This window comes from Littorina saxatilis, linkage group LG8 (genome assembly GCF_037325665.1).
Source record: "Littorina saxatilis isolate snail1 linkage group LG8, US_GU_Lsax_2.0, whole genome shotgun sequence".
In the NCBI taxonomy this organism is placed as follows: domain Eukaryota; kingdom Metazoa; phylum Mollusca; class Gastropoda; order Littorinimorpha; family Littorinidae; genus Littorina; species Littorina saxatilis.
In genome coordinates, this window is record NC_090252.1 from 12,493,829 (window position 1) to 12,507,440 (window position 13,612).

At 44.1% G+C, this 13,612-nt stretch overlaps 1 protein-coding gene across 1 annotated transcript in view; it reads right to left on the bottom strand.

Annotated features, from left to right (window-relative positions):
• The window catches only part of LOC138974006 (nucleolar and coiled-body phosphoprotein 1-like), a 79,668-nt gene that overhangs the window by 63,018 nt on the left and 3,038 nt on the right, over positions 1 to 13,612 (bottom strand). Inside the window, exon 2 of the mRNA XM_070346693.1 lies at positions 3,087 to 5,201. Coding sequence (XP_070202794.1) covers positions 3,087 to 5,201 — 2,115 coding nt within the window. The remainder of the gene's footprint in view (positions 1 to 3,086; positions 5,202 to 13,612) is intronic.

Sequence of the window (13,612 nt, forward strand, 5' to 3'; positions counted from 1 at the left end):
TATTTTGTTTGTTGTAAGTTCAAAATACACTATAACACCCTTATCGATCACTTCTCTGACTTAAAAACTGGTCCAACGTGAGAAAATATTATGGAGATATATACTAACAGCTCAAATATTACGTGTAAATGCTTTCTTTTGAGGTCGGGCGCGGTCGCTTGTGCGATCTCCGGCCACGGTCGCGCGGTAATTAGTCAGACCGACACAGATTAGTGCTGCCGTTCTTGAAATTCACATAAATCAGAGATACTAACCAAGAACAAAGACATACAATCCTTACAGGCACTTTAGATCTACTCATTTCACTAGAGGTGACTACCCAGCACTGTGTCTGCTGAAATAAAACAAAATACAGTAAAATACCGGTGACACCACGGTAGGACTGGGAGACACTACTCACTAGATCTGTCTGTACTTACCGGGCCGACTTTGCACTTTCGACAGCTCTTCCTCGCGCAGATGATTGGAAAAACAACGCTCTGCAGATCAAACTGTAGGAAATCTCACTTTGGTATCTTCTTTAGTCTATTTATCTGGAGCTTAGAAACCGAACCCGATCGGAAATCTTTGTTCCCGAAATCGGCCCGAATGCAGAGGTGATCGAGAACCACGCTGAGTCAGTGAATGTATGTATACCAGAATCCTTAGCGCGACCCCTAGTGGTCTTGACCACTAACCTGGTCTACATACCAAACACGACACAAACCGGTCAGCTGCGTGTACCCCCTTAAACCACCCCACCACCCGTTTTCTTTGGCCACACACTTTAACTACACACATGCCGACAAAATGTTGATCATTGGTTCAATACTTTGAAGATGTTGCTTGGAAAATAATCAGGTGAAATGAGTATTTCGGTGTTTAGTCAAATGTTAAAGTTTCTACCACAGACATACACACACACACACACACACACACACACACACACACACACACACACACGCACACACACACGCACAAACGCACATACAGACAAAGTTACGATCGCATAGGCTACACTTACGTGAGCCAAAAAACAAGAAGGGCAAAGCCCATACGACTCACATGCTTGACCTTGACATTTACATGACCTTGACCTTCAGGTCAAGGTCAAATAACTAAACCTAGCAATGACATCATACACTAAGAACTGCTTTACACATTTTTCTACCAAAATACATGTGACAAGGCCAAGGTCATGCAACACAAAGCTGTTAATTCAAGACATAGGAAGTACAATGGTGCTTATTGGCTCTTTCTACCATGAGATATGGTCACTTTTAGTGGTTCACTACCTTATTTTGGTCACATTTCATAAGGGTCAAAGTGACCTTGACCTTGATCATATGGGACCAAATGTGTCTCATAATGAAAGCATAACATGTGCCCCACATAATTTTTTAAGTTTGAAACAGTTATCTTCCATAGTTCAGGGTCAAGGTCACTTCAAAATATGTATACAATCCAACTTTGAAGAGCTCCTGTGACCTTGACCTTGAAGCAAGGTAAACCAAACTGGTATCAAAAGATGGGGCTTACTTTGCCCTATATATAATAATAATAATACTAATTATAATAATAATAATAATAATAATTCTCTTTATTTATATAGCGCCTTATCCGAAGTTCAAAGCGCTTTTATGCCGTGTGAGATGGAATTTTTTACACAATATATCACGCATTCACATCGACCAGCAAACCTCAAGCCTGTTAGGCGAATGTTCACCTTTTGCGGCCTTTATTCCAAGTCACACGGGTATTTGATGGACATTTTTATCTATGCCTATACAATTTTGCCAGGAAAGACCCTTTTGTCAATCGTGGGATCTTTAACGTGCACACCTCAATATAGTGTACACGAAGGGACCTCGGTTTTTCGTCTCATCCGAAAGACTAGCACTTGAACCCACCATCTAGGTTAGGAAAGGGGGGAGAAAATAGCGGCCCGACCCAGGGTCGAACACGCAACCTCTCGATTCCGAGCGCAAGTGCGTTACCACTCGGCCACCCAGTCCATCATATATAGGTGAGGTATTGAATATCAAAAACTTCAGAGAAAATGGGAAAAATGGGAAAAATAGCTGTTTTTTAGACAACATTTATGGCCCCTGCGACCTTGACCTTGAAGCAAGGTCAAGATGCTATGTATGTTTTTTGGGGCCTTGTCATCATACACCATCTTGCCAAATTTGGTACTGATAGACTGAATAGTGTCCAAGAAATATCCAACGTTAAAGTTTTCCGGCCGGACGTCCGGACGGACGGGGGGGACGGACGGACGGACGGACGGACGACTCAGGTGAGTACATAGACTCACTTTTGCTTCGCATGTGAGTCAATAAAATGGGAGGTTTACATTAGCTGTTTACTCACCAAGTCACTGCCAGAACACAAACTTAGGCCCTGAAGCACTCGGACAGACACAATCGATGCACCTTCCACGTTTCACTACCACCGAGGTCCGCCATCTTTGATTTTTGTTTTGATAATTCCGAGAAATCACGTTCAATTCGCGGAAATATCAACTGAAACCAGATTAGGCCACAAAAAAAAATAGGTCTGTTTACGGTAACCCGACCGACCCTAGTTTTTTCGCGCGACCCTAGACTTTTTTTTGGCATTTGGGGAAAAAAAATAAAAAAATCTTGGTTTTTTTTGCAAAATAACGTAAAAATATGGTTTTTTGGAAAAAAAATAAAATAAAATAAATCCCGACCTACCGACCCTATTTTTTTGGCCTATGTTACCGTAAACAGACCTATTTTTTTTTTTGCCTTATTAAAGGTTTGCAACTCCTCCCCAGCTGTTGTTCCAACACTGGGAGCACTTGCCTCCCTTTAATCGTGTTTGTGCTTCTCATACACCAACGACGCGCTGAGCACGAATGTGACTCGTAGCTGGGCGTCTGGGATATCAAGTGTACCTACGAGGGACATTCGTAGCAGGCAGTCAAGGGGTTAAAACAAAATAGTATAAATCTGTTACGACAAAGCAAGCCCTGTAGTATTCTCTCCATACATTTCACGAGGGATTGTAATACTCTAGCATCCCCTTAAACGAGGCAAAAATGCAAGCTGCCATTCGAGGTAAAACATGCTGTCACTTACTATTAACTTGTCTTTCACTTCTGTGGACGGCTAGGCTATACACGGCACGCTTGTGAGGTTTCGCCTTGCTGTCGACTAACATCTCAGCTTCCATCTTGTTCCCACCTTCCTCCAGGACCACAGTTCTCTCTTTCTCCCGTGGCGGTGGATCCGCGGAACTACTTTCGTTCGCACGTCCTGTACGGGGATTCTGTTTGGTGTCTGCTTCGTTTGTGGCTTTCTTTGTGGCTATTCCACTGTGCTTTGTCCCAAAGGGGGGAAAGGCTGTACCATTTCCATGGCCGTGTGTCTTGCCGATGTGTGGTACGGGCTCTGTTTTGGTCTGATATTTTTTCAGAGACAGGGCGACTGCATCTGATCCTTCCTGGTCTTGCTGGAGGGCAAAAGATGTTGTCCCCTTTCCTGTGACATCTTGTCTCCACTGATCGGTCGTGTTGCCTGGTAATTTCTCATCTTTCTGTGTGTGTTGAGACACCGGGTGATTTTCAAACCGGTCTTTCATTGGGATAGCGGACACCGCCTCGTGTTCATTCTGCCCTTTCCTGGCGTGCAGCACTATTCCCCCTTCATTCTGCCTTTTCTGGGGGAGTTGGGGCGCTGTGTGAGTTTCACCAAGATCTTTCTTGAGATGGGTTAAGACGTCCAGCTTTTCGGTGCGGTCTTTGTGGATGTGGTCCTCTTGTGTTTCGTTGATTGAGCCTTTTGCTGGTGCTTCGTTGATTGAGCCTTCTGCTGGTGCTTCGTTGATTGAGCCTTCTGCTGGTGCTTCGTTGATTGAGCCTTCTGCTGGTGCTTCGTTGATTGAGCCTTCTGCTGGTGCTTCGTTGATTGAGCCTTCTGCTGGTGCGTCGTTGATTGAGCCTTTTGCTGGTGCTTCGTTGATTGAGCCTTTTGCTGGTGCGTCGTTGATTGAGCCTTCTGCTGGTGCTTCGTTGATTGAGCCTTCTGCTGGTGCGTCGTTGATTGAGCTTTTTGCTGGTGCTTCGTTGATTGAGCCTTCTGCTGGTGCTTCGTTGATTGGGCCTTTTGCTGGTGCTTCGTTGATTGAGCCTTCTGCTGGTGCTTCGTTGATTGAGCCTTCTGCTGGTGCTTCGTCGATTGAGCGTTTTGCTAGTGCTTCGTCGATTGAGCGTTTTGCTAGTGCTTCGTCGATTGAGCGTTTTGCTAGTGCTTCGTCGATTGAGCTTTTTGCTGGTGCTTCGTTGATTGAGCCTTCTGCTGGTGCTTCGTTGATTGAGCCTTCTGCTGGTGCTTCGTTGATTGAGCCTTCTGCTGGTGCTTCGTTGATTGGGCCTTCTGCTGGTGCTTCGTTGATGAAACCTTTTTCTTGCGCTTCTTTGATGAAACCTTTTTCTGGTGCTTCTTTGATGTAACCTTTTGCTGGTTCTTCTTTGATGGAGCCTTTTACTGGGTCTTCTTTTTTGGAGCCTTTTTCTGGTGCTTCTTTGGTGTAGCCTTTTTTTGGTTCTTCTTTCGTGGAGACTTTTTCTGGGTCTTCGTTTTTGGAGCCTTTCTCTAGTGCTTCTCTGATTGAATCGTTTTCTGGTGCTTTTTTAATGGAGCCTTTTTCTAGTGTTTCTTTGAAGGAGACTTGGTGTGCACGTCGGGACACGATGCCGCTTTCTTCCTGGGTTTTCATCAGAGAAGGCGATACATCCTCTTCCCAACGGCCTTCTGTTTGGTCCCAAACCGCCATGGTTTTCTTTAGCTTACTGCGACCGTCTGCTACATTCCAAAACGCCATGGTTTTCTTTAGCTTTTCGCGGCCGTCTTCTTCGTTCACAAACGCCATGGTTTTCTTCGACTGTGTGAGACCGGTAGGATAGCTCCGGATAGGGTCCTTTTCAGTGTCATCGTTTTTCAAGCGAAGGTCAAATGCCTGTTCTTCCCTGTGGATATCCTCCACGGTAGATAACACGGGTCCCGCGTGTCCTGTGACGTTGACCTTCTGACGTGCGGTAGAATTTCCATCGCTCTGGCCGTGCTGAGAGAGAGGAGCACCGGTCTTCTGTCTGTTGGGATGAGATGACGTCTTTTGCGACTCTTCTTCATCGCGCGTCGCACTGTGTGAGCTGTGCCAAGGGGGGGCTCGTGAATCATTGGTGCTGCCTACAGCTGAAAGTAGGAAGTAATTATGTCGTTTAACAGCATAACGAATGTTTCAAATGACTTAAGATATCGCGTGTATCTTACACAGGACTGTGTCAGCACAACACGCTGGAAGTTTGAAGGCTCTGCGTTTGAGAGTTATCTAAATGTCCCGGTTCTTTGTGGGTCTCATTACCTGCGGCCCCCCCCCCCCCCCCCCCACATTTTTTATGGCTTCTGAGAAGAGTGACACCTACACTGGTCAGTCTGTCCTGGCGTCATTGTAAGCCAAAATAGGTGAATGCACAGCTTTAATTCCCCGTCCCCCCCCCCCCCCCCTTTATTTTCTATCTATCTCTCCATCGTCATCCTCATCCTCATCATCATCATCATCATCAGCATCATCATCATCATCATCATCATCCCCCATCATCATCAACACCCTCATCATCATCAGCATCATCATCACCGTCGTCATCATCATCATTACTATCATCATCATCACCACCACCACCACCACCATCATCATCATCATCATCATCATCATCATCAACATCATCATCATCATCATCATCACCATTATCATCGCCATCATCAGCACCATCATCATCATCATCATCATCATCATCACCATCATCACCATCACCATCATCATCATCATCATCATCATCATCATCATCATCATCATCATCATCATCATCATCGTGTTTGTGTTAATTGCAAGCGGTCAATCAACAGGCATTTGTTCATTTGCCTTATGAATTGTTTAGTGAAATTATTATACGTTATTTGTATTTTTGACAATAATATTACGTTTCAACGTTCCTCCGAGAACAATATGACTGGCGAGATCTGTGTAATATGTCATAGTTTGGTCAAAAATACAAATAACATTCATGTATCGAACGATTCTGGTAAAAATTCCTTTTAGTTTTTATGATTGAACGCACACAAACATGCACTATTTTGTAGTCTCGGCTGGCCGCCTAAATATAAAGTGTGTCGGCCTTTGACGTCAGGGGGATCCGAGAAGGAAAATCCAGTGTTAAGGCAGGTCAAATGGAGACAGGGATATTACTCTTCATGCACAAAGGGAAGCCACTGAGTTGTGTCGCCATTTTTTCCTGGCAGGCTGGGAATTCGAACACATCGAACAGAGAACGCAGAAGAAGAAGAAGAAGAACACGTCGAACATTCGAATGACGTAAATAGAACAAACGTCACATTTTTCAGGCAGCGGAAGTGTGGTGACGCGGCCCAGAACAAATGACGTCAGAAAATGACGACACCGCCAGAAATAACAAGAAGGGCAAAGCCCATACGACTCACATGCTTGACCTTGATCTTTACATAGCAATGACATCATACACTAAGAACTGCTTTACACATTTTTCCTACCAAAATACATGTGACCTTGACCCAAGGTCAAGGTCATCCAAGGTCATGCAACACAAAGCTGTTAATTCAAGACATAGGAAGTACAATGGTGCTTATTGGCTCTTTCTACCATGAGATATGGTCACTTTTAGTGGTTCACTACCTTATTTTGGTCACATTTCATAAGGGTCAAAGTGACCTTGACCTTGATCATATGTGACCAAATGTGTCTCATGATGAAAGCATAACATGTGCCCCACATAATTTTTAAGTTTGAAACAGTTATCTTCCATAGTTCAGGGTCAAGGTCACTTCAAAATATGTATACAATCCAACTTTGAAGAGCTCCTGTGACCTTGACCTTGAAGCAAGGTAAACCAAACTGGTATCAAAAGATGGGGCTTACTTTGCCCTATATATCATATATAGGTGAGGTATTCAATCTCAAAAACTTCAGAGAAAATGTGAAAAATGTGAAAAATAGCTGTTTTTTAGGCAACATTTATGGCCCCTGCGACCTTGACCTTGAAGCAAGGTCAAGATGCTATGTATGTTTTTTGGGGCCTTGTCATCATACACCATCTTGCCAAATTTGGTACTGATAGACTGAATAGTGTCCAAGAAATATCCAACGTTAAAGTTTTCCGGACGGACGTCCGGACGGACGGACGGACGGACGTCCGGACGGACGGACGGACGGACGACTCGGGTGAGTACATAGACTCACTTTTGCTTCGCATGTGAGTCAAAAAATCCTCCGGATCCCAAAGATCAGGACGAAAACATAGCGAACCACTTTAGATATCAGATACCGACTTTATGTAATTGTCTTCAAAATCATATTTGAGAGAGAGAGAGAGAGAGAGAGAGAGAGAGAGAGAGAGAGAGGAGAGAGAGAGAGAGAGAGAGAGAGAGAGAGAGAAAGAGAGAGAGAGAGAGAGAAATAGAGAGAGAGAGAGGGAGAGGGAGAGGGAGAGAGAGGAGAGAGAGAGAGAGAGAGAGAGAGAGAGAGAGAGAGAGAGAGAGAGAGAGAGAGAGAGAATACGAATACGAAAGTTTAATTGCCATAGGCCATCGGCCCCTTGCAATGGGGATATCACACATCACGCGCAACGAAGGCACTGTACAAAAAACAAACGGGTGGAAAACCGAACCCGGAATTAGTATCCACTTGGTCACATCCAAGTCGGCAGTGTCTTTAGTCTGAGACTGTTCCGTTTTAACAAGATATTTTTCGATACCGATCGCGGTTTGTCAGTCATAACTCAAATATGAATCGGTGTTACCACGAGCTTCGTGAAAAGTCAGTCTGGCATGGCACGCAGGTAGCATTGTACCAATGTAGACAGGACCTGGAGATCTGCAGTCAAATGGTCGATTTCTTCTCGAAAGGTGTTGCGGTCGACTTGGGGCAGGCGCCGGATAGTTGGGGGCATGTCATCCTCTTGTCGGTACGACGTGGTCTCGGCTGTTTCACAGTCATATGTCAGAACGTAGTCGTCTCCCCTTGCAATCAGCTGTTTCTTGCCACCTTTTCTTTCACAGACGACTTTTATGAGAGCGCGGTTTCTGTTTCTGTTAAACAGTCTTGCTTTCAGTTGAATGTTCTTTGAGCAGTTTAGGGCTAGATCGTATACATCGCCTGGATCAAATTCTTTGTCTGTTGCTGCCAGTTCCGCTGCAGTGGTTTCATCGTCTGCTATCGGTGACGTCACATCGCAACACACCTCTGACCTGACATTCTCGCACGTGGCTGACCTTGTTGTGTGACAGTGGGCACGTGGCTGACCTTGTTGTGTGACAGTGGGCACGTGGCTGACCTTGTTGTGTCACAGTGGGCACGTGGCTGACCTTGTTGTGTGACAGTGGGCACGTGGCTGACCTTGTTGTGTGACAGTGGGCACGTGGCTGACCTTGTTGTGTCACAGTGGGCACGTGGCTGACCTTGTTGTGTGACAGTGGGCACGTGGCTGACCTTGTTGTGTCACAGTGGGCACGTGGCTGACCTTGTTGTGTCACAGTGGGCACGTGGCTGACCTTGTTGTCACAGTGGGCACGTGGCTGACCTTGTTGTGTCACAGTGGGCACGTGGCTGACCTTGTTGTGTCACAGTGGGCACGTGGCTGACCTTGTTGTGTCACAGTGGGCAGGCGTGTGCTGTGTTGGAGCGGCCAGGCTGCGTGTTTCACGTGTTTTTTCAACCCTGGAATGTTGTTTATCATAGTCTTTTCTTGGCGAGTCAAGAGGATACGGGTGAAGATAAGCACTTGCCTGTTTGCTGCTCTTGTTCTTTTGATCTTGCGTAGACCGTAGCTCTCTCTGTGTCCCTTCGTATCTGACTCGGTGGCTTGCGACGATATCTCACTTCAGTGCTTGGTTGTGATGTTGGCGATGTAACGGCGGCTGTCTCGAGGCTGGTCAGTCACAAAACAACAACGTTTTCCTTCCTTCTGCGAACACCTTCCACGAAGTGAGTTGGTTTTTGGTTAGCAGGGCCTCTAGTACGACTTTCACTGCAGTTGGGAGTCCAACAACAGACATGGTACTTGAATATTTGAAGATTTTGAGCTGGTAAAATCGCAGCAGTCAAAAATCCGCCCTGTTCGGTCTCGTTCCGTCACGTGACCCGAGAGAGAGAGCTAGAGAGAGAGAGAGAGAGAGAGAGAGAGAGAGAGAGAGAGAGAGAGAGAGAGAGAGAGAGAGAGAATATATGCATGTATTCCAATTGTAAATAGTCAGAAATACAGTTGTTGACTGTGTACTTATTCTTATCGCTATGAGGGGTCGGTTTGCTTGTGTGTGTGTGTGTGTGTGTGTGTGTGTGTGTGTCTGTGTGTGTGTGTGTGTGTGTGTGTGTGTGTGTGTGTGTGTGTGTGTGTGTGTGTGTGTGTGTGTGTGTTACAACGTGTTTACCACTAAATTAAAACAATCCGGTTTTCTTCGCGTTTTCGATTTACACTCTTGATTTATAAATACTGACACTCATCTTACAAACTGTTTGATCCACCCTGGTGTGTGTGTGTGTGTGTGTGTGTGTGTGTGTGTGTGTGTGTGTGTTTGTGATTAGTGGGGTGGGCGGGTGGTGGAGGGGGGTGGTATTGGATCGGGGGAGGGAAGGGGGGAGGGAAGGGAGGGGGGGGGGGGTTGCAGGGGGTATCGGTGCACTAAAGGCACCAAGTGTTTGGGTGTATGTGTTTGTATTGCGATTCAGAGAAAACTACTATACAGATTTTTTTTATGAAACTCTGCACACTTCTCCCTACCACCTGACCTACCGGGCTCTCAAATGAATATTTTCATCAATTTTTGTCAGTCAAGATATGGGGGTGGGGGTGGTGCGAGAATAATAATTGTGGAGTCAGCGATAAGGAAACACCTTATGGTTTTCTTAGGTATTGCAACGGTATATAGTGAAGTTAGCTGTGTTCAAATTTGTTTATGATCTGTCGAGCCAATTTTGTGTTACAACGTTTTTGAGTGATAATTGTATGTGTACGCTCTCGCCAATCCTGGATAATTTTGGGCATGCACATAAATAAGTACCGTATTATAATAAAGTGATACTCTCCATTCTTTTATCTACACAAAGTAATGTTTTATTTATCTTTTCTAAAGATAAAAATGTCAGTTAGGATGACGTTACGAATTACAGCGTTTTCTGTAAGGTCATAATGTATGTGTCCACCCGGTACCCCCTAAAAACTGACAAAACCCTTAAACAAAAAAACAAGAAGGGCAAAGCCCATACGACTCACATGCTAGACCTTGACCTTTACATGACCTTGACCAAGGTCAAGGTCATTCAAGGTCATGCAACACAAAGCTGTTAATTCAAGACATAGGAAGTACAATGGTGCTTATTGGCTCTTTCTACCATGAGATATGGTCACTTTTAGTAGTTCACTACCTTATTTTGGTCACATTTCATAAGGGTCAAAGTGACCTTGACCTTGATCATATGTGACCAAATGTGTCTCATGATGAAAGCATAACATGTGCCCCACATAATTTTTAAGTTTGAAACAGTTATCTTCCATAGTTCAGGGTCAAGGTCACTTCAAAATATGAATACAATCCAACTTTGAAGAGCTCCTGTGACCTTGACCTTAAAGCAAGGTAAACCAAACTGGTATCAAAAGATGGGGCTTACTTTGCCCTATATATCATATATAGGTGAGGTATTCAATCTCAAAAACTTCAGAGAAAATGGGAAAAATGTGAAAAATAGCTGTTTTTTAGACAACATTTATGGCCCCTGCGACCTTGACCTTGAAGCAAGGTCAAGATGCTATGTATGTTTTTTGGGGCCTTGTCATCATACACCATCTTGCCAAATTTGGTACTGATAGACTGAATAGTGTCCAAGAAATATCCAACGTTAAAGTTTTCCGGACGGACGGACGTCCGGACGTCCGGACGTCCGGACGGACGGACGGACGGACGACTCGGGTGAGTACATAGACTCACTTTTGCTTCGCATGTGAGTCAATGAATAAGAAAACAACGTTTTTTGTCTGTCTGCAGTTGTGGACATATAGCTTTGAGAAACATGTGCTCAAAATGTGTAATGGATTTCACGTGCGATTTTATTTTTCTTGGGTTGAGGAGAGGGGTGGGGGGGGGGGGGGGGGGGGGGGGGGGGCGTATGTCCCATGATCAGTCTCGGGCGCTCTGCGACCTCGATTTACACTCTTGAATTCTAAAAACACCCCCCTTACAAACTAACTGATCTACCCTGGTGTATATATTGCGTTGTAGGAAGTTTCAAGGTTCTAACTTCAGAAATAAAGCAGAAATGGATAACAGTCTGGTTTTTTAACCCATGAGCTACACGGCTGTGACCTTGAGATTTGACAGGGGTCAACCAGACTTTCACCGTGTCAAAACGTTATCAAGCCCTGAATGTGTCTACAGTTTCAAGTTTCTAGCGTACCACAAAGCTATGAAAAACCGGCACGGTTGGCCTAGTGGTAAGGCGTCCGCCCCGTGATCGGGAGGTCGTGGGTTCGAACCCCGGCCGGGTCATACCTAAGACTTTAAAGACTTTAAAATTGGCAATCTAGTGGCTGCTCCGCCTGGCGTCTGGCATTATGGGGTTAGTGCTAGGACTGGTTGGTCCGGTGTCAGAATAATGTGACTGGGTGAGACATGAAGCCTGTGCTGCGACTTCTGTCTTGTGTGTGGCGCACGTTATATGTCAAAGCAGCACCGCCCTGACAAACAAAAAGCTGTGAAAAGGATTATTGTCTGTTTGTTTGTTTTTTACCCGTACGAGACCCTGCTGTGACCTTCACATTTGACAAGGATCTTTCTGAACTTCTTTGTGTCGGAGAATCATTGAGCTACGGCGTTTATGTTTATGTTCGAAGGCTCTCCCTTTAAAAACAACGGAAAAAAGTGATAATTAAAAATAACATTATTGGCCTATACGTGACCTTGAGAGTAGACAAAGGTCAACCAGACTTCCACCGTGTAAGGAGGCTATTAAGCCCAAAAGTGTGTGAACTTTAGGGTTCTTGCTTTGAATAATTCTGAGAAAAAGGTTATTTCCGTGGGTTTTTTTTACCAACACGAGACCTTGCTATGACCTTCAAATTTCTCAAAGATCAACCTGAAAGTTCCTTGTCGAATTATGATTAAGCAAAAGCGTTGTTTGAAGTTTCAAGGTTCTAGCTTCAAAAATCTCTGAAAAAATATTTTTCTTCCGTTTTTTGATCTCCATGTGACCCAGCCGTGACCTTGAAATTTGGCAAGGGTCAACAAGACTTTTACCATGCATGGAGGCGATTTAGCCCCAAATGTATGTGAAGTTTCAAGGTTTTAACTTAAAAAAAACTCTGAGAAAATAATATATTTTCTTTTTTGAGAAAGTGTTGCACGCAAAACAATGATCACGACAAACGCTCGTGTTTTTATTTAGTTGCTTTAAGGTCGACTTGCGTACCCGCTCTTTCGCTAATCTCAATTAAAATTAATCTTGGAAGTTCGGTTTTATTACGCTTTTAAGAAGATTAAACTACGACAACAAATAGTTAGTTTTCTCATTAAACTCGATAAGGTAGTGACATTTTATGTTGAACGCAAGATAGTGTCGCACTCAAAATCTCAAAAGATGTTGACGACATAATTTCAACACTTGGTAGCGCATTCGTGGTTCGTGATTTCTTCACAAATTTTGAACACAGAATGTGTCACGTGGTTCCCTAGATGAAGTAGATTCTTGTACATGTAAGTTTTGTTTTTAAAAGAAAATAACCGTTAATTACCGAAATTATGTCGCACGCAAGATATGACGACATTTTCAAGTCATTTTCAAAAATGCTGTTCAAAAGTTCTGCCGTCTTTGCTGGATTACTTGAAAGACAGCAGTTCGATACACCGTTATCGCTTGACGTGTCGACATCAATTCTAGAGTTTTTGAAAAATAAATTTAGTAAATATCTGCGATTGAAAAATGTATGCCGTGATGACGACATATCTTGCGTGCGACACCTTAAAATTCGGTTATCGAAAAAAAAATGCTCTCGAGATTTAGATTTGACGTTTGGTCTCGTCTGTTAAGCGATGTTTCAGGCATTCAATCAAACTAAATGCAAGGCATTTGTGCTTCTTGTTATTTTTCTGTGGCATATTCAAAACACGAGGTATCACAATGTCCGTTTTCAGATGGCCGGTTTTGGCGTTATTTTTGACTTTAAACAAAGATAACTTACAAACCGTTCAAGTCAGACACACGAAATTATGTCCACTATATCTTCGCACATTCATCCACACATACACCAATTTTCAGCAGACACACGTTTAAAGAAACATTGTTATTGTAAAACAAAAGCCGTCTTATGTTCTGTGAGCACCTTTTGGCACTTAGTCCCATATTATATATATATATGAAATTTAAGTTGAGGAGTTTAGTTACAGGTCCCAAGACCGATCCCACTTTATTTTGAGTCCACTGGCCTAGCCCACCTTTCTTGTCGTGATAGATTCGCTATCAAGGGTCAAGGCCACTTCTCAAAAGGGACGCTACAACACTGACAAGTTTTCATCGAAGGGGAGATTCG